The sequence below is a fragment of the Carassius gibelio genome, chromosome B5 (assembly GCF_023724105.1).
Source record: "Carassius gibelio isolate Cgi1373 ecotype wild population from Czech Republic chromosome B5, carGib1.2-hapl.c, whole genome shotgun sequence".
Taxonomy (NCBI): domain Eukaryota; kingdom Metazoa; phylum Chordata; class Actinopteri; order Cypriniformes; family Cyprinidae; genus Carassius; species Carassius gibelio.
In genome coordinates, this window is record NC_068400.1 from 17333413 (window position 1) to 17358656 (window position 25244).

General features: G+C 36.6%; 2 protein-coding genes across 4 annotated transcripts; one reads left to right on the plus strand and one right to left on the minus strand.

Moving 5' to 3' along the window:
• The first annotated feature begins 708 nt into the window (after positions 1-708).
• Positions 709-15372, plus strand: LOC127958777 (YTH domain-containing protein 1). 2 transcript variants are annotated; one of them, XM_052557752.1, is made up of 16 exons: positions 711-909; positions 1498-1599; positions 1852-2144; positions 2961-3336; positions 6686-6739; positions 6916-7010; positions 7107-7215; positions 7320-7437; positions 7532-7616; positions 8372-8541; positions 12298-12377; positions 12737-12773; positions 12873-12912; positions 13152-13217; positions 13305-13463; positions 14454-15372. In XM_052557752.1, exons 1-16 carry the CDS (start codon positions 882-884, stop codon positions 14673-14675), a joined length of 2034 nt encoding a protein of 677 aa, XP_052413712.1. In that variant the 5' UTR covers positions 711-881; the 3' UTR covers positions 14676-15372. The 2 variants fall into 2 exon arrangements, with proteins under 2 accessions (XP_052413711.1, XP_052413712.1); XM_052557751.1 differs by having other exon boundaries at positions 709-909; positions 13152-13463.
• A 602-nt stretch (positions 15373-15974) lies between these two features.
• Positions 15975-25244, minus strand: fktn (fukutin). 2 transcript variants are annotated; one of them, XM_052557753.1, is made up of 11 exons: positions 25079-25244; positions 24829-24977; positions 24484-24540; positions 23608-23808; positions 23194-23471; positions 22567-22617; positions 22306-22438; positions 22052-22181; positions 20824-20957; positions 17166-17290; positions 15975-16693 (listed from the first exon to the last, which is right to left on the minus strand). In XM_052557753.1, exons 2-11 carry the CDS (start codon positions 24946-24948, stop codon positions 16480-16482), a joined length of 1443 nt encoding a protein of 480 aa, XP_052413713.1. In that variant the 5' UTR covers positions 24949-24977; positions 25079-25244; the 3' UTR covers positions 15975-16479. The 2 variants fall into 2 exon arrangements, with proteins under 2 accessions (XP_052413713.1, XP_052413714.1); XM_052557754.1 differs by lacking the exon at positions 22567-22617.

Here is a 25244-nt window from a genome sequence, read left to right on the forward strand (position 1 = left end):
ATTTCTGCCTGACAAAAGAATTTATGCCATTTTTTTTTTTTTCACTTTGCATTGAGAAGATGAATCAACATGATGAAACATGATGATGAATCTCTTTTCATCAACAGATATCATGCTCAGGGAGCAGTGAACAGTGATTCATTTTAAATAATTTTGAATAATAATTTGCATTAAAGAGGATACATAGTCTATATACATTTTAAAATGTCTTCATTCTTATTATGTGAACAACAAAAAAAAGTGTACCTGTTGAATAGTTTTTACAAATATTTGTGAACTCAAATTAGACAATATTGGGCCTGTATGCCCAAAATAAAGCATAACCTGCCAGGCCAGGGAATAAAAAGCAATTTCAAAACAGCATATGATAGCGTTGTGTACTAGATAAGCCAGGCTTCTTCTAAACATGAAGTTGTCGACAAAAATCCTCTCCAAAAATTTTGGATGGCAGTAAACGGGGCAGGGGTTTGAAGATGAGCTGATTTGGTCGTTTCACACAACACATTTATCAATGCTGTGATTTTAATGTACTAACTTTATAATTTTCATACAATAAAAAATATAATGAATTCTATTTCATTCTTTTTCTAGTTATAAATATTTGCTTATTTAGATTTCCCGTAGCCTAAAAAACGAAATGGTATGAAACAAGGTTAAAACCATAAGGCGTAATATACCTTTGAATACTTGGCAACCCTCGTTCATTACGCTGTAGGAGGAAGAGATCCGCCATTTTAGAGCAGACACATACACACTCGAGTCACTGATCATTTAATGGTGTGTACGATTTTCTAAAAGAACAGGGAATTAATAGAGTTATTACGAACAAATCTAAAGAGAGAGGAGAGTTTTCAAAAGTGTTTAATCCACGGGGGCTGAAGATGTCTGCCGACAGGAGAGATGAGAAAGGTCAGCGATTGTATATGTGTCTGTAATGGTCAAATATTTGTTAAAGAAAAAGATTTTGTGTTTTTATTGCCAGTTATTTAATACAGTATTCACTTTGCTTATTTTATAATTTTCAATAAGTTAATTTACATTCTCCATATATACACTTATTATGGCTAGAAAGCATTTGTTGAGGAAACATAACAAAGATCGTTAGCTTAGCATGATGCTAACTCATTATCATGGAGGACTTTGTTTATATTGAATGGTTTTGGAAAGAGATGTGATTTTTAAGATTTTTTTAAAAAGATATTCGATGTTGCTTGTCCAGTTTGCTTTTAGAAAGTCATCTGTCAAACATATGTCTGTTATGTTTATATGTAACATAGAGCACATTATGTAACTTAAGTATTTCAAAATTAACAATGCATGCATTTCTGCTCATTTAAGTTTACAGCGTTTAAATATTAATGTTGACGTGTATATCATATATAGTGATGGATATATGTTTATTGCAATAATACTGCATGATATTGTGTTTCATGTTAGTGTGAGTGAGCTGTGTGCATTATTTGTAATAGTTTTAACACAGTGTTCATAAATTTTTAGATGGGGAACTGAATGTGCTGGAAGACATTTTGACTGATGCTCCTGACCAGGACGATGAGCTCTACAACCCTGAAAGTGAACACGATATTAATGAGAAAAAAGGTACACATGCAAAGCACCATTTTAAATAATTTCCAGATCGGATTTTATGCACATTGTAGACAATTTACACTGTTTTACAAGTGTTTAGATTTGTTTGTTAAGAGACTAGACAACAAAAAAATTGCTTGATTAAAACATACTTGCATGTAATGCTTTACGTGCTGTACAGAGGCATCTGAGAATTTGACTGCTGCTGTTGATGTTCCTGTAAAAAAATCACAACGTTAACTGACTGTTTACCTCATGTGTCAGGGTCTAAAAGAAAGCACGAACGAAGAGACAGCCAGGATGCAAAGCGGCTCAGAGCTTCAGGACACACTACCAGACAGCCATTAAAGAGAGCTACCCCTTCTTCTGGATCAAAAAAGACAAGCAATCTCGGAGGAAGACATGGATCAGAAGACCTCTATGAAGATAGAAAGAGCCATGCTGGAAGGGCGGGTGCATCTCGGGCTGATTTATCAAAAGGATATGGTGAAAAGGGCCTGTCCCGCAGCAGAGACTCCCAGAGACGGATCAAGCCCCTGCTCCCTGAGCTGACAGAGGTAAGAGAGGATGATTTAAATCATTTGACTAGCTTTCGGAGTATACATTTATTGATCATTTTAACTGTTAGGAAACAGAGCGTAAATTTGGAAGTCCTTCAGATATTTCTTATCCTGTATCCTCTATAGGACCAGCAACTAGTCGACATCAAGCTAAATCAGGTAAATGTACCTTAGACATTTCTTTTAAATGTATAGCTCAGTAATGAAGGCAGCAACATGATAGAGGACGCCTATCTCTCATTTGTTGCTGCCTCCATTAGTGTGCTATACATTAGATTATTAATAGCCTTATAGGACAGAACAAGAAACGCTATAAAAAATATATTTTGTCCAAAAAAATTATAATACGAAAAGCTCCAATACAAAGTGCTCATGCACAACATGTGCTCAGAATGATGCGCTTGTAAAACACAACTTTGTATGTACACACACACACACACATATATAATTAAAAAGAAATTGTAATTGTTTATTGCTGGAGAATTTTGGATACAAGTGAAATTTCACACTTCTCAACCAATTTTTATTGCATTTCAAAAACTAATGCTACTGTATGTAATGTAATGTAAAATCTCATTCAATAGTTTTTGAAAGGAAGAGTAAGGAAAGGACTAGGATTACGAAATCTAGAAAAAGAAAACTGAAAACGTAAAAAAAAAAAAAAAAACTTTATTAATGATCAGAAGTGAAAAGTTGAAAATTGCTTTCGTGGGGAAGGAAAATTAGATTAAGTGCATAATATAGTGTTATACTTTGCTAATTAAATATTTTTGCATTTACTACATGGTGTGTAATACAAACCCTTGTTTTCAGAAGATGCAGAGGACTAGTGAGGACAGTACAGGCAGGGCAAGTCACTCCTCCAGAGAGGAAGAGGCTCATTCAGAAGAATATGCAACTGGCAGCTCTGTGGCTTCCTCTGAGGGCAACTGCTCGGATGTTGAAGAGGAAGGAGCCATGCAGGAGGAAGGAGAAGAGAAGGAAGGAGAAGAAGAAGAGGAGGAGGAGGAGGAAGAAGAGGAAGGGGATGAAGAAGAGGAGGAGTATGAACTGGAGGAGGAGGACCCACGGGAGAGAAATGAAGAGAATGACTACGATACTCGAAGTGAAGCCAGTGATTCCCAGTCTGAGTCTGTGTCCTTCTCGGAGGGAGAGTCTGTGCATTCAGCCTCAGGCTCAGAGGCGTCAGGTACGATCTGATCTTAATCCTCATGCTCATGTTGCTAAATACTCTGTTCCAAACCCTAGTCAGTCACCTCACAGTCTGATGTCCACATGGGCAGCTACCTGGAAGTACTATAAACAAAATCTCACAATTTTGATAGCGTTTTTAAGTATGACATGTTAGGGTCAATACAGCTTAATATAGGAATAGTTTGCTCCTCTGCTATGAAGCTTCAAAACTGCAAAAGAACAAGAATTGTGATTTATTTAAATCTGTATGTTGGCTTGACATCAATGCCAAAAGCAGGATTTATCTTTTTTTTTTTTTTTTATGTGTGTAGTTAGTTATTATTAATAGCCTTATAGGACAGAACAAGGTATCTTAATATTTAAGGTATCCTGGGTATCTTAATATTTAAGACTACAGTAAAATGCATATATGCACATTGTACATCCCTGTACATCTTAATATTTAAGACTACAGTTTACACTCATGCACATTATGTTGCGTTCTATATTTAATTCTACAATATAAATTTTTTATATTCTATTCTTATATTTTTATTGTTTACTTTTATTTAATTCTTACATAGCTTTATTTATGTATATTTTCATCTGTGTTGTTTTCTTTAATAATTGCACTGTCCATGGAGCGGACCTGACTCACATTTCACTGCTGGTTATATATGCTATATATAATTTTGTATGTGACGAATAAAAATCTTGAATCTTGAATCTAGTTGGGGTGGCACAGAAATGTTCACAATTCAAAAACAAGAAAGTGGTTGACAACAAAATGCCAAGCTATTTTAGATCACCACAAAATAGTTTTCTGCAGCTGAAGTTCAACATGCTATGGTCAGCTTATGTTGCTCAACTCAACATTTTTTAGTGAGCAAGCAAGATTTACATCAAACATCATCTAGAAATAATAGGCGATTTTCTATCCCGTTTTAAAATGTATTTGAGATTCTGATTTTTTTTTTAAAAAGTACTGTGTACTTAACAGCTTTAGTGTTTTTTGACATGGCAAGACCAACTTGATTTCATTGTTTGCATAGAAGTAGTCATTTCCTACAAGCTTTTCTGTTGCACAGTTTCTGTACGGCATCATGGGTAATGTAGTCCTCCACCATGACCAGCTGTTAAAACGAGTTGAAATTACATCAATGTATGGCTTCAAAAAAAATTAAAAATTAAAAACCTCTGAACCTCTGAGTTATTTTTAAAAGTAAATTTCCTTTTGGGAAGAAAATAGAGATTTCACTTCCGGAACACGACTGTTGCATTCTGTAAGATTAAAGTGTTTGTTGGAAAGCATTTTGGGATTTAGTTTTGTAAGTCTTTTGCAGCCACCTTCACATCAGGAGAGCCTCTGTGTTGTGTAGGTTGTGGCAGTTCACTGGATTTTGGAGGAGACCTGGACATTAAAAACAATATATATATTTTTTATTGCATTTGTACTGTATTCTTACTTGTGACTAGTCAATCTCATGTTGTTAGAAGTTTTCACTATGGGTCGCTACCTGGCTGTGTTCATCAAAGGACAGAAAAACGATTTGGCTAGAAATTGGAGCCCAAGAGATCTCAGATAATCCTTGATATTCTAACATAAGGGGCATGTTCTCCCATTTACTGTTCAGATGAGGAAAGCAAAGCCAAGAAGCACGCTAGAGGGATATCACCAATCGTTTTTGATAGAAGTGGAAGTTCAGCTTCAGAATCCTATTCAGGTTTTAAATAATCCCTTAACAATACTAATAAAACATTGAAATAAGTCACAGTAACGATTTTTAAAAAGGCTTTAGTCAATTGACGTCATTCAGCAGTGTAAGCTGGCTTGCCTCTGCCCTGGTGGCTTTCAAAGAAAAACCTCAATTGTTAATTGTAAAATGAAAGATCTGGAATGTATTGTCAGTAGGGCTGGGCGATATGACCTAAAATCAAAACCTTGATTAAATCTTTACCTCGATTGCGATCATTGAACGATTATTGTATTTTTCGTATTTTTTATTTTATTGCATCTAGTTCAATAAAGGATTGTACTGTAGATATACTCAACTATTAAAGGTACGATTTTTTTTTCTTCCAATGAAAGTGTGCATTTCTTATTTTTCATTTTTTGCAAACAAAACCATGTCAAAAGTAGAAAATAACCAGCATCTATTGCAAACAAATTAGGCCTACATTTAAAATATTGTATTTGATCTCTTTTAAATGAATATTATTTTAAATAATGCAATGTGAACAGTAAAAAATAATAACTTGCATCTCATCTAAACAATTATTTTAAATAAAATATGAAAATGGTGCCCTGTTAGTTTTTTTTAAACAGTAGTGTTCTATCTTAGTGATTTAGTTCTGTCACTCTACATGTTAAAGTATTTACTCTAGATTCTTACTGCCCATTCACACAAAGCACATCTTTGTGTCTAAAACAGTGAGTGCTCAGGAAAGTTTTTTTATTAAAGTGCAATGCAGAATGCCTACTCTGCTATGTTGCCATCAAAAACTAAATTTGCCATGCCACCTGCTACTGTAAATAATAGCTTGCAATGCTTTCCCTGCCTCTGAGGACTTCTGGTTGGTCCACTGTTTTGGAACTGACGTTTTAAAGTTTAAATTATTTTAATCCGCCACTCATGTTCAAGATGCTGCAAAAGACAGGAGCGCAATGGTCATGTCTGCGTAGTGCCTACTATGGCAGTATGTTTTTAATTGCAAAGTATTAATAGGATTAAAAAACGAAATAACCGACATAGGAAAATTAGGTCAGTTACAGGTTCTGAATTTTGATTTTGATTCCTTTTCGATTAATCGTCCAGGTTTTAATGGCAACTGGTTGAAGTGTAGATTGACTGATGCTTGGTGAAGCAGGTCAGATTACAAATGACTGAGTCATAATTGTATTTATACACACCTGATGGCAACCTGAAATGTTCCCCCCTCATGTCGTTCCAAACCCATAAGACCTTTGTTCATTTTCAGTACAAAAATATATTTTTTATGAAATCAGAGAGCTCTCTGACCCTCCCATAGACAGCAACGCAACTGTATTATTCCTAGGTTTATAAATGTAGTAAGGACGTTGGTGGAACAATCATTGTGACATCAGTTGCTCAACTTCAGTTTGACTTCTGAAGATAAACGAAGGTCTTACACGTTTGGAACGACATAAAGGTGAGTGATTATTGACAGAATTGTAATTTTGGGGTGAACTAACCCTTTAAGCTTGTGGGAGTGATTTTCATTAAAGCCAGTTGTACAGTGTTGAGCTGTTTCATTTTAGGACCAGTCGAAATCATGGCCCGCCAGCAGCACATGTTTTTATCTGTGTTTTGAATGTTAAAGTATAGTGTGTCTCTGACTTTCAGGGTCTGAAAAGAAACATGAGAAACTGTCCTCTTCTGTCAGAGCTGTGAGGAAGGGTAAGAAAATCTCACTCATGTTCAGATAATGTTAGCACATTTATTTGCATCGTCGTATCAGTAACTATTTACATTTGTTGTGACTTTTTATTATCAATTTTATCTATTCAGCCATTGCAACCATCTACTGACTACTGTTACTGCTTGTGACACATTTTCCCTTTTGTCATTTGAAGATCAAACCAGCAAGCTGAAGTATATCCTGAGAGAGGCCAGGTTTTTTCTAATCAAGAGCAACAATCATGAGAACGTCTCCCTGGCTAAAGCAAAGGTTTGCCACTTCACAGCACTGTTTACTGTTCGAAGAGACTTTTTTTGAGTTTAGTGGAAGCTTGTCTCAGTTAACATGTACATGATCTTTCTGCAGGGTGTTTGGTCCACTTTGCCTGTAAATGAGAAAAAACTCAATGCAGCTTTCCGCTCTGCTCGAAGTGTTTTGCTAATCTTTTCAGTTAGGGAGAGTGGAAAGTTTCAAGGTACGTCTTAAAAAATATTGTCTTATATTTGCTTTAGTGTAACTGATTGAACTTATTTTGTGTGGCTTTATGTTGGTGCACATAAGAATGTGTTTGTGTTTTAGGTTTTGCTCGACTCTCGTCTGAATCTCAACATGGAGGTTCTCCTATCCACTGGGTTCTACCCGCAGGCATCAATGCCAAGATGCTTGGAGGAGTCTTCAAGATTGACTGGATTTGCAGGTTCAAACCATGAAAAAGCACATTTTTAAGGATTTTCTTTTTAATGTTGTTGTTTGCAGTTATGAGCTATTGAGGTTTTTATTTCTACTTGAAGGCGGGAATTACCTTTCACAAAAACAGCTCACCTCTCCAACTCATGGAATGAGCACAAGCCTGTAAAGATTGGACGTGATGGACAGGTTAGTCAATTTAATATGAAACTCCTTCCAATACCCATTTTGATTGTTTAATCAATTTTTTTCAACAATAAATATATATTAAGAATTATTATTATTATTACATTTTTTTGGCATGCTCTGCAAACATATATATGTGATTTTTATTTTCTAAAATATATATACATAGATATCTTTTGGAGTAATAGCTATAACTCTTGACAGCTATAGATTCATGCACAGTTTTGCTGGAAAACTTTACTACAGTGAATGGGTCAGTCTAGTAAAAGTGGGGCAAAGTGATCTTTCCAAACAAATGTTGGTCATTGCATCATTACTAGCCAATAACTGTGTTAGAATTATTGGCCTCTGAATTTCCTGCTGGTGCACCACAACAACAAGGCAAGTGACATGTCTACTTATATTCTGTATAAACTGCTTACGTTAGTCCTGTCTTTCGGGGGTTGCAATTGCAAAAGTTGGATGGAATTTTAATGTCAGTCAAAAGCATAGCTTATTTCAAATGCAGAGAAAGTTATTTTAACTTTTTTCTTTGAAATATACCAATGAATTGTGTACAATAAGACCAGGAACATACACTAAAAACACAAATAGTCAATTTTGGTTTCCTGTTGACTTATAGCTTCTCATCCCATGCCTTTTTTAGCCTCACAGACGATTAATCTCACAATTGTTCTTATAAACAAATGTTTAATTAATTTTCTTTCTTTTCACCATCTCGCATGATCTCTTGGACCTCTCTAAATGGCCGCCTGCAGGAGATCGAAACAGACTGCGGGACACAGCTGTGCATGCTCTTCCCACCTGATGAGAGCATTGACTTGTATCAAGTCATTCACAAAATGCGGCACAAGAAGGGGATGCACTCAGAGCATCGATCTCGGGGCCGACTACCCCACAGAGAGCCTGTCCCTCGGGACATGGGAAGGTTAGAAATGTTCTTTGGACTGATAGTGCGCACTTGTGTCCCTGTCACCTGATGCTAAGGGAGCAAGTGTATGCAAGCGTGTTATTTTTCCACCTTCGTCTTCATCGTCACTTGAGCGAGGGTCAGAGAAGAGCCACGATCCAAGCCGACCAGAGCAGAGCGGACCGGCTGCGGCTTTGTGGGAAAGTCACAGCATAAATCATCCGTGCTGTTGTTAATTGTGATGGTTAATGGGAGTTGACCTGATATGTCTGTTAATTGTTAACAACTTAAGCCTCAGAATGATCTAGTTAACTTTATAGTTGTAGCACTGAGGTTTGTTTCTTTATGTAGATGAGACTGTGTTTAAATTTGTTCCCAAAGCCTTTTCTTGCAGGAGTGTCCATGGGGGATAGAGCCAGTCAAATTTGGGACTCTTTTAAAAGGAGCCTTAATAATTAAACAGAAGATGGCACATCGATTTGAGGGGCAGAAAGCAGTCGTTGTTTAAAAAAAAAAGAAAGCGTTCAAGAGGAGCGTATTTTGGGACTTCTTTGCTGGTTTTCCTTTCCAGAAAAAGCTCCAGAGTGTGCTTATGAATATAGATAGATAAAGTGTTCGGGGTATAGCATCATACGGTGAAGGAAAGAAGGAAAACAGAGAGGGAGAGACAGGGAGGAAGGGGAAAAAAGAGCATGTTCTTCTGCAAAGCTGCCGGAGTGGGTAGTCGTCCCGTTTGCAGTACTTATGGACTCAAATCACATCAGGGACTGTCCCTATAGAGCACTGCTTTACATGAACTCTGTTCCATACCACAGTGCTCAAAAAAGGCCCAAAAAGAAAATAATGGCCCCAAAAAAAGGACTTAAACGCATCCTTACTTTCTCCAGACAAACATTTTGAGGAAGTTTGTTGGTTTGCATTGTCTGGCACCCAACTGATGGACTCCAGTTTGGATGCGTTACATGTGTTCACGTCCCTCCCCTTTCCCCACCCTCTTTGTTACAAAAAGCCCCTTCCTCAATATCTATGGGATGTTCCAGCTGGTGGTAGGTAGGCAGTTTGGTTTCCCTCCTCTGGACTACAGATGGTGTAAAATGATGCCTCCACCCTTCCCTTCTTCTGTGTTTCTCTGAGCCCTCCATGGACTGAGTACCCCAAGAAAATGGTTATTTCCAGATGTCTGGATCTTTGGTCTTTTTTGGTTTGCTTTGAAATGGACTGCAAAACTCCTTATCAATCCCCCTTCTTCTGCTTTACCAAGCCCTACCATTTAAAATGTGTTAAAGCATAAGATGGACTTTTAAATGAACTTTTACTCTTTAAAGTATTTGCCAACGTACAAAACTACAAGAATGCGGTATGTCACACTCTCAACCAGATTTTATTGTTCTCCACTGTAGATACTGTTTTTTGACATTGGGTTTCTTACCATATGTTAGAATAACATTTTCACTAAGGGCACCCATTTATTGAGTATATGTTCCAGTAGTTGAGTCTTTTTCTAGAAAGATTACTCCTAAACTCATGGCACAGCATGTGGGTTTTTTGGCTTTAGGACACACAGCAAAAGATACTTAAAGTGTGCAATTCTGAGCAGGGCTCTACGGTAACATTTGGGTAAAGCTCAGGATGTTTTTTTTAACGCTAACATACTTGTACTTGGAAAAAGATGTTATCAGCAAACTTTGTCAAGACATCTTTATACAAAATATAAGTATCTTTTACTGCCAAAGACGTTATTTATAACTTAAATCAATAGCACGATAATGGAACTTTCAAATATATGGATCCCGCTTTCTTGAAATTCACAAATCATTTTCCTATTTTTAGTGTTTGAATGGCTACTTTTTGTTGATTGCTTCCAAGTCAACAGAAATGCATTCACAAATAATGTGTTCTTGCATTTAAAAAAAAACAGCTAGATGAAATGCAATGGAACAGAACCTGGAAACACATTTTGGGGAACGACACACCATTTGAATATATGAAACTAGTATTACCAGACCCTCAAATATAGAAATACATCATGCACAGCAGAATGCAAGAGCACATTCTCCTTGAATGTATTTAAAAAAAAAAAACAATTCTCTGTTGACTTGAATGGAAGACAACAAAATTCAAACAAATGCATTGTAAAACACTTTTTTTAACAAGGGTAAATGGTATCATTTGAGTTCACGAGTTGTGATTTAGCTGTCAGATTTCCCTTCTACTGGTGTCAAAGTAAGTTTTCACTTTTGAACATAATGGAATTCTTGCACTGTAGAGCTCTGCTGAGGATTGAGCATTAAAAATAATTAACCACATCAATGTGGCTTTAGTATCTAAGGAATGTTTTGGGTTCAGTACAAGTTTTTGATATCCTTGCATGTATATTACAAAAGGCCCAAAGTTTAGTTAATCTCTAGTTAATCTGATTTAAATGCTCATGAAATGTGATATATATAAAAAGTATATAACATGGACAAGGTTTCCATCAGTCTTGTGGCTTTACTGTTGAAAAATTTTGCACTTTAAAGGAACACTCCACTTTTTTTTGAAAATAGGCTCATTTTCCAACTCTCCTGGGAGTTTTCAAGGAACTTTGCTGTCGTACCATGGGTGCAGCAAGTGCAGTGATATTATGCAGCACCTGAAAATAGTCCCTAGCTAGTTTGTGTAGTTGCAGCAATAGCAGAGTTGCTGGGGACTATTTTCAGAGGCTGTATAATATCACTGTGCCTGGTGCACCCATGGTACGGCAGCAAATTCCTTGATTACTACACCAGAATGAGAGTATAGTTCTTAGAAAATCGTAACTTTTCATTTTCCATCAGTCTTGGTACACTACAGAAGAGTCAAGTTTTAAATAGTATAAATATAGAAACTCTTTGGTCATTTTTGAGTGAGATGCTAATGGTCTAATCAGATTCAATGATCTATGCTAAGCTAAAAGTGCCACCACCAGATCCAGAGATCGGCTGAATGGATTCAAAAACTGTAAAACTCAACTTTAGTGGAGTTGGAAATTGTGTTTTTGAGTGTTCCTTTAACATTTAATGATTGTTGCTTAACTAAGTGCCTTTCTGTACTAATTAAACAATATTTTTAGTGCATAAGATGCGTTTTGGGTTTTAAAAGCAGTCAAGAGTTTAGTGAAATGTAACAATGCAGTGGACTTTTTTTTAACTTCCTCTTAAACATCCTTTTGAAAAATTGAAAATGTTTTTTCTGAATGTGCATGTCTGCAGTGACTGCTGTAAAGGAGATGAAGTGGAACAACTTTTCAGAAAGGACTTGACGAAGCACTACCACTGCTACTAATATCAAACATTAAACTAAAAAAATCTTGATCTAGCCTACTTCAGCAACTAATAAGTTGTTGGATGACTATTTGATCATCCCTTTTCACCTAGCTCAGGTCAGCATCATGAAAAAATGCTCTTAGTAGATGACTTATTACTTGTACTGAACCCTGAATATTGTATGCAGGAGTCAGGACCTTGAAATCTTAATATGCAAAGAAAGTTTATGCTTCCAGCCGTGCTTTACTTGGTGTCATGCAGTTTAAGTATTCATGTAGTTGCTCACCAACGAAAGTTAACAATTAACAGAAGTATTTTACTATTAACTAAAATCTGAAGAAAGATATGTGATAATATATGTAATCCTGTACCCACACACTGATAACTGAAGGTTATTTTATTTGTATGGTTCATGTCTGTCTGGTGGTGTTGTTTTTTTTGTTTTTCAAATCAGTGCCATCTTTCACATTAATGTACCTGGTTTACGTAGGCGTCGTCCAGAGGAATATGACATGCACAACCGCAAGCGGCCCAGGATTGATTACACACCAGAATTCCCCCAGAGACCAGGTCAATATCCAGGACATGTAGATGTCTCTTTCTTCTGTCAATGTTCAGTGGTCTGCTTTCTTAAAGAGTGCCACTGTAATATGCCACACAAAGACTTTTCTGCTCCCCTTGTTATGGCTCTTTATCGAGACAAGTGACTTGTAGTTTAAGGATGGTACCTTGGGTGAGAATTGTATTTCTGCGTAGTAAGTATGAAAGCTGAATTGCACCCTGATCTTCTTGAGTTTCAAATTTAAATTTTTTGCCAAAATCATTGTAGCATTTGTTTGGGTTTTTAAAGTAGATGATTAATTCTGGACTTTTGGTTGGATTGTTTTTCTGTAATTTTATGAAATTCATCAAATTTTTGCTGTCTCTAGGTTTTATGCAAGACCCTCGCAATCCACCTGTGGACAGGTTGGTGTTGTTGTTTTTCCCTCGTTAACTTCCTAATGTAAATGGGAGTTGTATTATAACTTGATTTATTACTTCTTATAACCTATTGTCTCTTCACAGGCGCTTCTCTGGTGTTAGGAGAGATGTGTTCCTCAACGGAGTAAGTTTTAAATCAACATGAAATAGCATTTATAACCCAAGTATGATTTTAACAGAAAAACTTATTTGTTTTATTATATGGGTGGAAGAGTTATTCACCATAAGTATTGCGAACTTTGATGCTAGATGTAGCTACTTTTCAGAAATAATTAGTGACATTGTTTTTTTTCCCAGATTGTTTGGATGAAGTTATAAGATGTTCTTTGTAAACACTATTAACACAAATTGTTTTATGTCTAGTCCTACAATGACTATATGAGAGAATTCCACCACAGCATTGGGCCCCCACCACCATGGCAAGGAATGGTAAGCCTAACCATAATCACTGAGTTTTTCTGTTTCTGTTGCTCTGGTTATCAATGTGTTTCAATCCTGATACTGTTTTATCCGAAGGCCCCATACCCTGGAATGGAGCATCCTCCCCAGCACCCGTACTACCAGCATCATCCTCCTCCACCCCAGGCCCACCCTCCTTACTCCGGACACCATCCCATGCCCCACGATGCCCGCTTCAGAGAAAAGAGGGTTGTTCGCTCTTTTGCATCCAGTTTGGTAATGTTTAGCCACTTAAAACAGCTCAAACACTGCCGTAGCGTAGAGCTGGGCAATATGACCTAAAATCAAAACCTCGATAAATTGATTACCTCGGTTACGATTATTTTTTTTAAATACAAATTTACAGAAAAAAATTATAATAATTGGCCCTTATACTTTATTAAAGGTTTGTAGTGTAAATATACTCCACTATTAAAGTAGTTTTTTTCTGCATTAAAAAAAAAACAAATGTTTATGGTTATTTGTTGAATATTTCGATCAATTGAAATCTTATGTTAAAAGTATTTTCAGTTTTATTGTAAAAAAAAAAATTTTTCCCCAAAAAATAGCAAATAACTCTTGCAAACAAAAACTGTGCGTGTCTACAACAGCAAGTTATACACATGGATATCTTCAAATTCATTGATTATTATGGTGAATGACGTAAAGTTGACTGTTCCAAAAATGTGTCAATGTATCAGAAATGATTGAATGTGGAATCTATACATATCTCTGTCTAAAACCGTGAGATGCAGCGCTCAGAATTGTTTAAAAGAAGAAGAAAAAAACCTGCAGCGCAGAATGCCATGCCAACCTGCTACTATAAACAAAAACACTTGCCCCGCCTCCTGGGGCTTCTGATTGGTCCACTGTTTTGGAGTGTAAATTTGTAATTTTTTTAATGCGTTCCTCACGTGAGAGATGCTGCAAAAGACACAAGTGCAACAGTTATACACGTCCATATAGCGCTGACTACTCATGCGGTGGTATGTTTTTTAAGGAGAAAGTATTAATAGGATTTAAAAAAGAAAACAACCTACATGGGAAAATTACATTGGTTAGAGTTTCAAGATTTCGGTTTCTATTTATTTTCTATTAATCGTCCAGCCCAACAATATAGCATTGATTAACTGGAAAAAAACTGTTCCCAAAACTGTTTCCAAACATGTGTTTCTTGATGTTTAGTGTCTGATTACTCATTCGATCTTTAAAACTTTTGTTTGGTAGCATGACTATGACATGCGAGTGGATGATTTCCTGAGACGAACGCAGGCGGTGGTGAGTGGACGCAGGAGCCGACCACGTGAGCGTGACCGACAGAGAGAGCGTGACCGGCCACGGGATGGGCGTCGGGACCGAGAACGAGAGCGTGGCAGAGAACGGGACCGTGAGAGAGAGCGAATTCGAGACCGTGAGAGGGAGAAGGAGAGGGGCCGATACCGAAGATAGGGGGGAAACGTTTTAAACCTTTTTTTTTTTTTTTTTTTTTTTTTTTTTTACATTAGTTTTTTCCCCACTTTTTTTTTTTTTTTTTTTTTTTTTTTTTGTACAGTTCATCAGAAAAAGTAAACTGAATCTTTCTGGGCATTTTTTTTTATTTTATTTTATTTTTTCTCAATCTCAGTTAGCATCATGCAGATGCAATGCATTTAAAATTGAACTGTGAAAACCAAAAAGCATTTTTATCCTCAATTCTTTTTTATGTTCTATTTTTAATCATTGGTTCTGTAGCTGATCCTGCAGGTGTTGAGAAGGAGCTTCCTTTCCGTTTTTTTCCTCCCCACTTTCAGATTGTGAGCCAGACTGTGCATTCCTTACATGGCTGTTGCAGTTTTATGTGTTTGCTAACTCTGCGCTTGTCTTTGTGAGTTCTGTTGTACATTTAAATAAGGTCATAGGTGCCAGTATTCCAAGGCACTGCTAAATATGACAATGTTGTATCAAGTATGTTTCTATAGCTTTGTCTGCTGCCAGGCTTGTTTTGATTGAGAAGTGGGTAAATATTGCCACATTTGCTTCTTGTCCATTAAAAACATAAATGTCATGAAGGTTTGTAAATTGACTCAAGTCATTTGTTGTTGGACTATCTGTTGGATACTATATGGATACATTTTGTACAAAAACAAATAAAAGAAAGTGAATTGCAGGTGTTTTGTATTTGTGAATAGTGCAGTCAATTTAAATAAAAATACATCCCCTAATAATAATAATTAATACTTAAAACCAATACATTTGTTCAGAAAATGTGTTGTATTTTGTAAAGTTTGTAGTAATTTTGTAGTAATGTTTGTAGATCGGTAATTTATTATGTGGTTTCACTGTTTGGATGTTATTTTTCTGTATTGTAGGTGGCAACCCTAGGCTGAACGTATGCTACTGGATCTGTGCATTTTCTTAAAGTGACAGTCTTTATATTAATCGAATAGCAACAACAAAGAAATCACTCACTGGTTTTGATTAAAAAGCTTAAGAATAATCTTTAATTTATACAGTCCAATATGCAATGCTTTTTAAAAATTTGATTACTTTATTCAATTTCTGTCCTTAACAACTTATGCTAGACCTGCCTAAACCCCCTAAAGAAAGTATAGTTTTTCCATAAACATAGGACATACCAAACTGTACCGAAAACCGTGACTCTAAAACCGTGTAACAAACCGAAAAAGTTGAACCGTGCCACCTCTAATTTAAACGTATATAAGTAATACATCAGCAATTACATTTTTTCATAAGAAAGAATAGCCTAAATAGTTCACACTGGAGTTTATTATTCAATAAAAACAAAATACATATCAGTACCCAGGACAATACACAGCAGCAATTTATTTACACATTCTCGCATCAAATAGGAAACTTCCTTCTTTGATAGGACAGATTATTTACATCAGTGTTCTCAAACTTGATTCCTGGAGGGCCACAGCTCTGCGGCTCCCAACTCACACCTGCTTGGAAGATTCTAAATGATCATGAAGACCTTAATCAGCTGGACCAGGTGTTTTATTAGGATTGGAGCTAAACTGTGCAGAGCTGTGGCCCTCCAGGAATTGATTTAGAGACCGATGATTTCAATGAATAAAACAAATCTCTTCACCACATTAGATTTTCATTGTTCTCTTAGTGTTACAAAGGCAGTCAATGTCTGCAGACTTTAAAGGAACACAGGGGCTAACTTTCGACTTTGTAGTAGCTTAGGGTAACTGCAATGACCCATTTTAACTGGAGTATAACAAGATACTTTAACTCCCATGATGCTTCAGTAAACTTGAATGACATCATCCCATTCCCTCACAGGCCACACACCATTCTCGTGTACGTTGAACGGAGAGGTCTTCCAGTCCCAGGTTTTCACAGGAACATTCCAGTTGGGTCCATAGTTGGCCATCACATAGTCCCCGGTTTCACAGGGAACTCTGACCTTTAGCTCCATCAGCTCAGTCCAACACAAACTGAATCGTGGGAACACATATCTGTCACAAAACAATACAAATAAAAGAAGATATATTAAAAACATAGAAATAGTTCTAACAACAATGTTCTGCAACAGGTTCACAAACTTATTCTTCCCACTGTCAATGTCATTTACTTTAAAACAATTAAACTAATCAAAATTCATCTGAAATTTTTGTTATGAGACAAAGACAAATTTTTCAGATTCCCTGAAAAATGTTGTGAGAATCGGACAAATGGCCTTAAAGTTAGAGAAGGCATTTTGTTATTCAAAATTACCAACGAACAATCAGAAAACATTGAAGATTTTCACAAAATTCCAGAAAAAAAAAAAAAAAAGGCCGCAATCCCTTGCAGTGAATCGTAGAGGTCTTCATGGGTCTACTTGGATCTGAAAAACCCCAGGTCTGACCCAAGACCCGAGCAGGTTCTTGTCCAAAACTTGTTTAAAGCAAATGTTCAACTGATAATAGAATACTTTCTAATACTCACTTGAATTTTTTGCCACTCTTTGCCTGTGTGCCTCCGTTCCAGACAATGTCACCTTCATCATAAAAAAAGAAAATGTCCAGTTTCACATCATTTCCCTGAAAGGAGAGCTCCAAACTATCCTCAACCTGAAATTGAAATAAAAGAAGGGTGAAAATATGGGCCTTGATTTATCCTTAAACAAATTGATCAATCCTACTTTAGTCATCAAGTTTTTCCATTGTGATGTAACTTTGACAATTAAACACAGCGTAGGCAGGAACATATTATAATGAATTACTCGTCATTACTGTAACATTAAAAAGCCATATCATCTAGCATAAATTTGTAAGTATATATTGACAATTTAATGTACCGTACTTTTCGTAAGTATAAGTCGCATCAGTCCAAAAATACGTCACGATGAGGAAAAAAACATATATAAGTCGCACTTGACTATAAGTCGCATTTATTTAGAACCAAGAACCAAGAGAAAACATTACCGTCTACAGCCGTGAGAGGGCGCTCTATGTCTTCAGTGTAGACTACAGGAGCACTGAGCAGCATAGAGCGCCCTCTCGCAGCTGGAGATGGTAATGTTTTCTATTGGTTCATTTCTCTCGGTTCATGTCAAATTAATTTTGATAAGTCGCACCTGACTATAAATCGCAGGACCAGGCAAACTATGGAAAAAGTGCAACTTATAGTCAGGAAAATACGGTATGTGAACTGAACTGGATGTATGCTCATTAAAAATGTAAAAAGACAGGAAGACCCTTGAGACCCTCATTCATCTTCAGAACACAAATTGAGATATTAATGAAATCCAAGAGCTTCCTGACCCTTCATTGACAGTAAGGGTACTACCACGATCAAGGCACAGAAATGCAGCATACGTTATTTACGTGCAGAGCCGCAACAGACGGGATGCAGAGGAGAAGAGTTGTTTCTGAAAGTTTTTTCTTTTTTCTTTGCACACAAACAGTATTCTTGTACAGTTGAACCCTGATGTCACATGGATTATTTTAATGATGTCCTTGCTATATTTACTCAACCCCTCAGAGACGGCAGAACTTTACAAATACAAGCTTTTCTGACGATCCAGGATAAAATAAAAATTGCATTTATAAAAGTTCACTGGCATATTAAAAGTGATATTGTAAATATATCATGTAATGTTTTTGAGTTATAAGATTTTTTAATAATACTGCTTTGTCATAATTATTCAACCCCTATTCAACATTGCAGTTTTTAAATCACTTATTTGCATGATGTCAAAACACAATTAAGCATTTAGAAACTATTAAAAACAGAATTAGCTAGAGCTGTTACACATACGTACAGTTAGCCCATGCATGTGCTGAAGTTGAGTAGCAAAAATGTCAACAGAGATCTCACAAAAGCTAAAGAGAATAATTACTGAAATACTTTAGAAAGGCTAAGGCTATTTGAAGATTTCCAAGACATTGAAAGCTCCTAGAGACACAGCTCTCAGCCTTATTCCTTAGTTTACATTTACATTACATTTACATTTATTCATTTAGCAGACGCTTTTATCCAAAGCGACTTACAGATGAAGACAGTGGAAGCAATCAAAAACAACAAAAAGAGCAATGATATATAAGTGCTATAACAAGTCTCAGTTAGGTTAACACAGTACACGTAGCATGGGATTTTAACTAATATAATAAATAAAAAGAAAACAGATATAAAATAAAAGAATAGAGCAAGCTAGTTAGAGGTCTTTGCACATACACACACATACACACACACATATATATACAATTGCATAATAAATGAAAAGAAAATAGAATATAAAAAGATTAGAAAGGTAGTTAGATTTTTTAAAGAATAGAATTAGAATAGTGAGTGCTAAAGTTAGAGGGTCAAATAAAGATGGAAGAGATGTGTTTTAAGCCGATTCTTGAAGATGGCTAAGGACTCAGCTGCTCGGATTGAGTTGGGAAGTTCATTCCACCAGAAGGGAACATTTAATTTAAAAGTCTGTAAAAGTGACTTTGTGCTTCTTTGGGATGGCACAATCAAGCGACGTTCACTTTCAGAATGCAAGCTTCTAGAGGGCACATAAGTCTGAAGTAACGAGTTTAGGTAAATGGGTGGAGAGCCAGTGGTAGTTTTGTAGGCAAACATCAATGTCTTCAATTTTATGCGAGCAGCTATTGGAAGCCAGTGCAAATTGATAAAGAGGTGTGACGTGTATTCTTTTTGGCTCATTAAAAATTAATCTTGCTGCTGCGTTCTGAATTAATTGTAAAGGTTTGATAGAATTGGCTGGAAGACCTGCCAAGGGAGCATTGCAATAGTCCAGCCTGTACAGAACAAGAGCTTGAACAAGGAGTTGTGCAGCATGTTCCAAAAGAAAAGGCCTGGATCTTCTTGATGTTGAATAAAGCAAATCTGCAGGATTCAGACAGTTTTAGCAATGTGGTCTGAGAAAGTCAGCTGATCATCAATCATAACTCCAAGGCTTCTAGCTGTTTTTGAAGGAGTAATGGTTGATGTGCCTAACTTGATGGTGAAATTGTGATGAAACGATGGGTTTGCTGGAATCACAAGCAGTTCTGCTTTAAACAGTTCTGCTTTAGTTTCAGTTTAAAGTGTGTTTTACCAGAAAACCTTTGAGGGTGTTGAAGAAAAAGCACAATATCATAAAATGTTTAATCAGAGCAACTGAAGAAAATCTGCAATGTTAAGCCAAAGACTTGCAAGATGACCCGATGCAGTGTGAAAGACATGTATAGACATGTGGAGCTCTGGAGGAATGTTTTATGGAGTGATGTGACCAAACTGGAACTATTTGCACCCATGGATCAGCGGTATGTCTGCTGCAAAACAGACAAAGCTGAACATAAGCAGAAGAACACCATCTCCATCCTCAAACTTGGAGGTGGATCAGTCCTGTTATGGGGTTTCTTAACTGTAGCAGGGAGTGGAAATTATGTCTGTATGAAGGACATCTTGGATTCTTTGAAGTATCAGGCCATTTTGACAAGAATTGTGATACCTTTGGTGCAAAGACTGAAGCTGATGATCAATGGACTTTCCTGCAGGACAGCCATCCCAAAGTACACATCCAAATCTACTACTGCTTGGTCCAGGGATCAGTCATAGAATGTTCTTGAGTGACCTGTTCAGTCTCCAGGCTTAATTCTCATTTCAAATATCTGGTTGTGAAAACCAAAGATTATCAGTGATCTGAAAGCTTTTTCGGGTGTGGAATGGGCCAAAACTGTAGTAGAGAGGTGACAGAAGCTTTGTAACACTTACAGACAGCGTTTATTGGTGATTTTAAAGAATAAAAGATTCTGCACAAAGGGGGTTGAATAATTTTGAACATGACTGTTTAGAGCCAATTTGAATTTTATCATGATTCATCAGTGTTCCATTCTCAGAATCACTCAAAAGTGTATTAACAAACTTTCTCTAATACTTTACTGATGCCTTTGTTGAATTGATTTCATAAAATGTTGTTCTCCGCAGGAAAATATCTTGCAGGTCAAGGGGGTTGAATAATTCTGAACTGTATGTATGTGTGTGTGTGTGTGTGCGTGTATGTGTATGTGTGTGTGTGTGTATATATATATATATATATATATATATATATATATATATATATATATATATATATATATATATATATATATATATAATAAAACAATACCTTCCCAAACTTGTGTTTCAGTGGGAGACCAGCCTTCTGAAATGCCTGAGTGATGTCATGCCTGTAATCTTTTATCCATATGCCCAGATCGACGTCTTTACTGTAAGGAATGATGTTACACTGCCTGTACCAACCTGACATTGGGGTTGAACGCAGAGAAAGGAGAAACAGAAAATGGGTGACTTTCTATAGCTATTCCAAATTGACAGGGCATAGCTTGTAAGACATTGGAAAAGCAATTGCAAATGGACTTTGAGTTTCCCTTTGAAAGACAAATACACAGAAAAAAAAAATGGAAACAGAAATGCCTAATAATACATCAATATCATTCCATTATCATGCTTTAAAAATAAAGCTTACAAAGATCTATAGTCTGTGATCCATCGTACTGCAAGTTTGGCATTTGTGACCCTGGACCACAAAACCAGTCATAAGGCAATTTTTTTTATTGAATGTATACGTTCTCTGTAAGTTGAATAAATAAGCTTTCCATTGATGTTGATGTATGATTTGTTAGGAAAGGACAATATTTGGCCAAGATACAACTATTTGAAAATCTGAAATCTGAGGGTGCAAAAAAAAATTTATATTGAGAAAATCGCCTTAAAATTTGTCCAAATGAAGTTCTTAGCAATGCATATTACTAATCAAAAATTACGTTTTTATAAATTTACAATAGGAAATTTACAAAATATCTTCATGGAACATGATCTTTACTTAATATCCAAATTTTTGGCATAAACTAAATTATTTTGACCCATAAAATGTGTTGTTGGCTATTGCTACAAATATACCCCAGCGACATAAGACTGGTATCGTGCTCCAGGGTCCAGTATCGATTGATGCAAGACTCATATTTTAAGTGCTGTGTTTTATCACGAGTTACATAATCAGATTACTTTTTTCACGTAACTAGTAAAGTAATGCATTTTTTTATTTGTAAGAGAATAACTCTTGAGTTACTTTTTCAATAAAGTAACAGTAGTTTTCCCTTTAACTGACTGACAGCTCTTCTGATCCCATCTTGAGTAAAAAAAAAATTTTTATTGCTGAAGTGTGATGAACTTTCTTCTCCTATGTCTTAATCAGAATTGCAACACAACTGAAAGCTTTGTTTTACATAAAAAGTAACTGTAATTAGTTACTTTTTTAGGGAGTAACGCTATATTTTTAATGCATTACATTTTAAAGTAATTTTTCCCAACACTACATGTTCAGAGCCTCTTACCAAGACAGGTTCCACTGCTGAGCCAGAAGGGAACTCCAAGCACAGAGAGGACTTTAGAAGCAAGATGAAGCAGACTTTTAGCCCTCATCCTAAAGTCCACAGCCTCTGGAGAGGTGTCTTCTGGATACAGCTGCACAAAATTATTTTGACTCTGAGCCCCAAATATATTCAAAGCTTACACCAGATAAAACTGTCCAATTAAGATATTCAAACACCTACACTTCTTGCTTTTATTTCCCATCAATCAACAGTACCTGGTAAAAGGCCTTGGCTTCTTTGCAGTGACACTCCAGAAAGCGACTGCTGGAATGCTCATGGAGGAAACGGGAGTAGTTTTTGGGGATTCTTACGTCAAGGCCATCAAGAGTGGTTAGAATGAGCTCTGGCCTGAAAGAAAGTCATGAAATTAAACAATGCATGTCAAATCTTCATTTTTCCCCACTAGAATTAGCTTTTCTTTTCTTTTTTTAATTGTGGAAACTGTGGAGAAATATAGCATTGCGTCACTTGCTCACCAATGGATGCTCTGCAGTGAATGGGTGCCGTCAGAATTAGAGTCCACACAGCTGATAAAAACATCACAATAATCCACACCACTCCAGTTCATCGAGTAATGTGTTTGTAAAACAAATGCATCAAGGCTTTTAAACTTTAAATTGTCACTTCTGACCAAAATAGGCTGTCTCTAGTGAAAAGTCCATCCCCTGTTGTCATGTTTTGGCTTGTAATCAGTGCTTGATCTGTGCATATTTCTCTCCCGATTCAGATGGAATTACTTGAAAACACAATATTATAGACAAAGGACTCTTAGCAACGGTTTAAAGATAAAATAGTCTTGATGAATTTGTTTTTTACACGCATCCTTTGGCTTCAAAAGAGCTGGAGTCGTGTGGACTGCTTGTGGATTATTGTGAAATTTTACATTTAAAATAAATGTATGGATTTAGCAGACGCTTTTATCCAAAAGTGACTTACAGTGCATTCAGAATAAAAATTTTTACCTAACATGTGTTCCCTGGAAATCGAACCCACAACCTTGTGTTGCTAACACAATGCTCCACCACTTCAGCCACAGGAACACTATATTTCAGACATTTACTTCACTTGACATTTCTGTGAACATGCTGTAATCATGGCGTCACCTGTCATAGGCCCCAGCATGATGGCCAAAGTCCAGTTTTCCGAAAGGGGCGAATGTTCTGTCCATACTGCTTCTCAGCCTGAGAGGGCCGTGCCAGAGGTACTTCCCACTGCGCTCGTACAGAACGACCACGTGAACCAGACGACTGTTAAAGCGGAACAGGAAGTGCAGTGGTATTTCTTTTGCTGTCAGATCATCCATGCTGATCAGTCTGGGGTCTTTCCCATGAACCTCCAGCAGCTCCAGACCTCGCTCCGCTGCTGCATCCAATAAGGCGGCCTGCAGAAATATAGAGAAGTATTATTCTTGTGTTAAACTATTGTAAGAATGAACTATGTTTGTGAGAAAAAAGGTGAAGATCGAAGTCAAATCTTCCTTAAATGCTTAAAAGAGGCCATTTTTGCTGCTTCCTCACATCATATTTCCAGAGGTTTCCGAAAAGTGCAAAGGTTGTGAAGTCCCTGTGTGTGCAGAGGAAACTGCAGTGGGGCTCTTTCAGCTGACTGTCCCTGTAGAGAACTGCATCCTGGGACAGGAGGTTCAGAGATGCAGTGTCGACCAGAAACACAGGCAATTTAAACTTATGGACCAGCCCCAGGAACCTCTTCAGCAAATGCTAGATTAAAAAAACAAAACAAAAAAAAAACAGAGAAAGCGAGACAAAATATTAGCAAATGACAGTCTAATAAAACATTCTGTTGGCTTATTGACTGTAATGTTTGAAATTGTTAGCTAAAAGTGTGCTGAGTTTTCTGGCTTCAGAAGGCAGGAACAGTCGACATAGTTATGAAGTTCAGAGTGCATTCTATATGGGTAAAAAGCAAGTATGATGAAGCTAGGCAGATTTTAGTCAGACTAATATTAAAAACGTAACTGACAGAGTGTTATAAGGGCTCTCGATGCGGGCTGCTTGCTGTACTCACTTTATGAGGGACATATCATTTTTACGCTAATGTTTATTCTGTTTAGACTGCATGGGCAGACATATGTATATTCTTCCTTCAGACTATATATTTGACTGAGATCCCACGACTGTTTGTGGAGAATGGTGTGTATTCTGAACTGTTTACTGAATTTGTCTTGGTCTTTTATGCGTTTTATGTTTATTGTTGATTATAAAGTGCTTAGAACTTTGGAAAAGTGCTATAAAATGACACTTTATTATAATAAGTTGTTGTTGTATCCCTTTTCTTTCTCTCGCTGGTGAGCAGCAGCTACAACATTAACCTTAACGACAGATTTTAGAGCCATAGATTACATTTTTTATAATTAATATAAAAATTTCACTCACCCAATGCGCCTCTTTTCCGGACAGATATCCTTTACTACTCAATGCGTCAAGTCCATTCTGCAGTGACAGAAATAATTTATGATGACTTTCATTTTATTAATAAATTAAGCACAGGCTGTGACTGTGTGTGTGTGTGTGTGTGTGTGTGTGTGTGTAATAATATTTTTATTAAACACAGAATTCACTGAAAATACAGTAAAGGAAACTGCCATTGAAAAAAGTCACAATTAAAATTATACTGAAATATTTATTTATGTCAGGCTATAATCTCAGACAAAAATATCAAAGTTTTTTAGGACAGTAAAGGAACATGTTTGATGTTTTGTAGGGGTTTTGTCCCGTCACCTGTGATGAATACTGTCTGTAGTTATAGAGCTGGAAGAGGAGGAATATGGAGCTGGCAGCGATGAGGAGACTCAACACAAATGTCCTGTTTATTCTAGCCATTAGTCCTGCTGCTGACATTTGACATATCTGTGCTCATACAGACACAGCTGAGAGCAGAGGAAGGAGGAAAACAAAAATACACACATCTGCATAACGTGATATCAGAATATATGATATTATAATAGCTAATAGCTTCTTATAAACTTACCAGGAGCAGGAAACGCTGAATATCTGCTTAATCACAATCATTTATACAGTTCTTTATTCTGTCTGTGTTTTCGCATCAGATTTACACCACACTGAGACCGTGCGCCAGGAGGGACATCTCTAAAACGCGTTGCGAAAATAGTCTTAATAGCGTTGGGGCGAGCGAG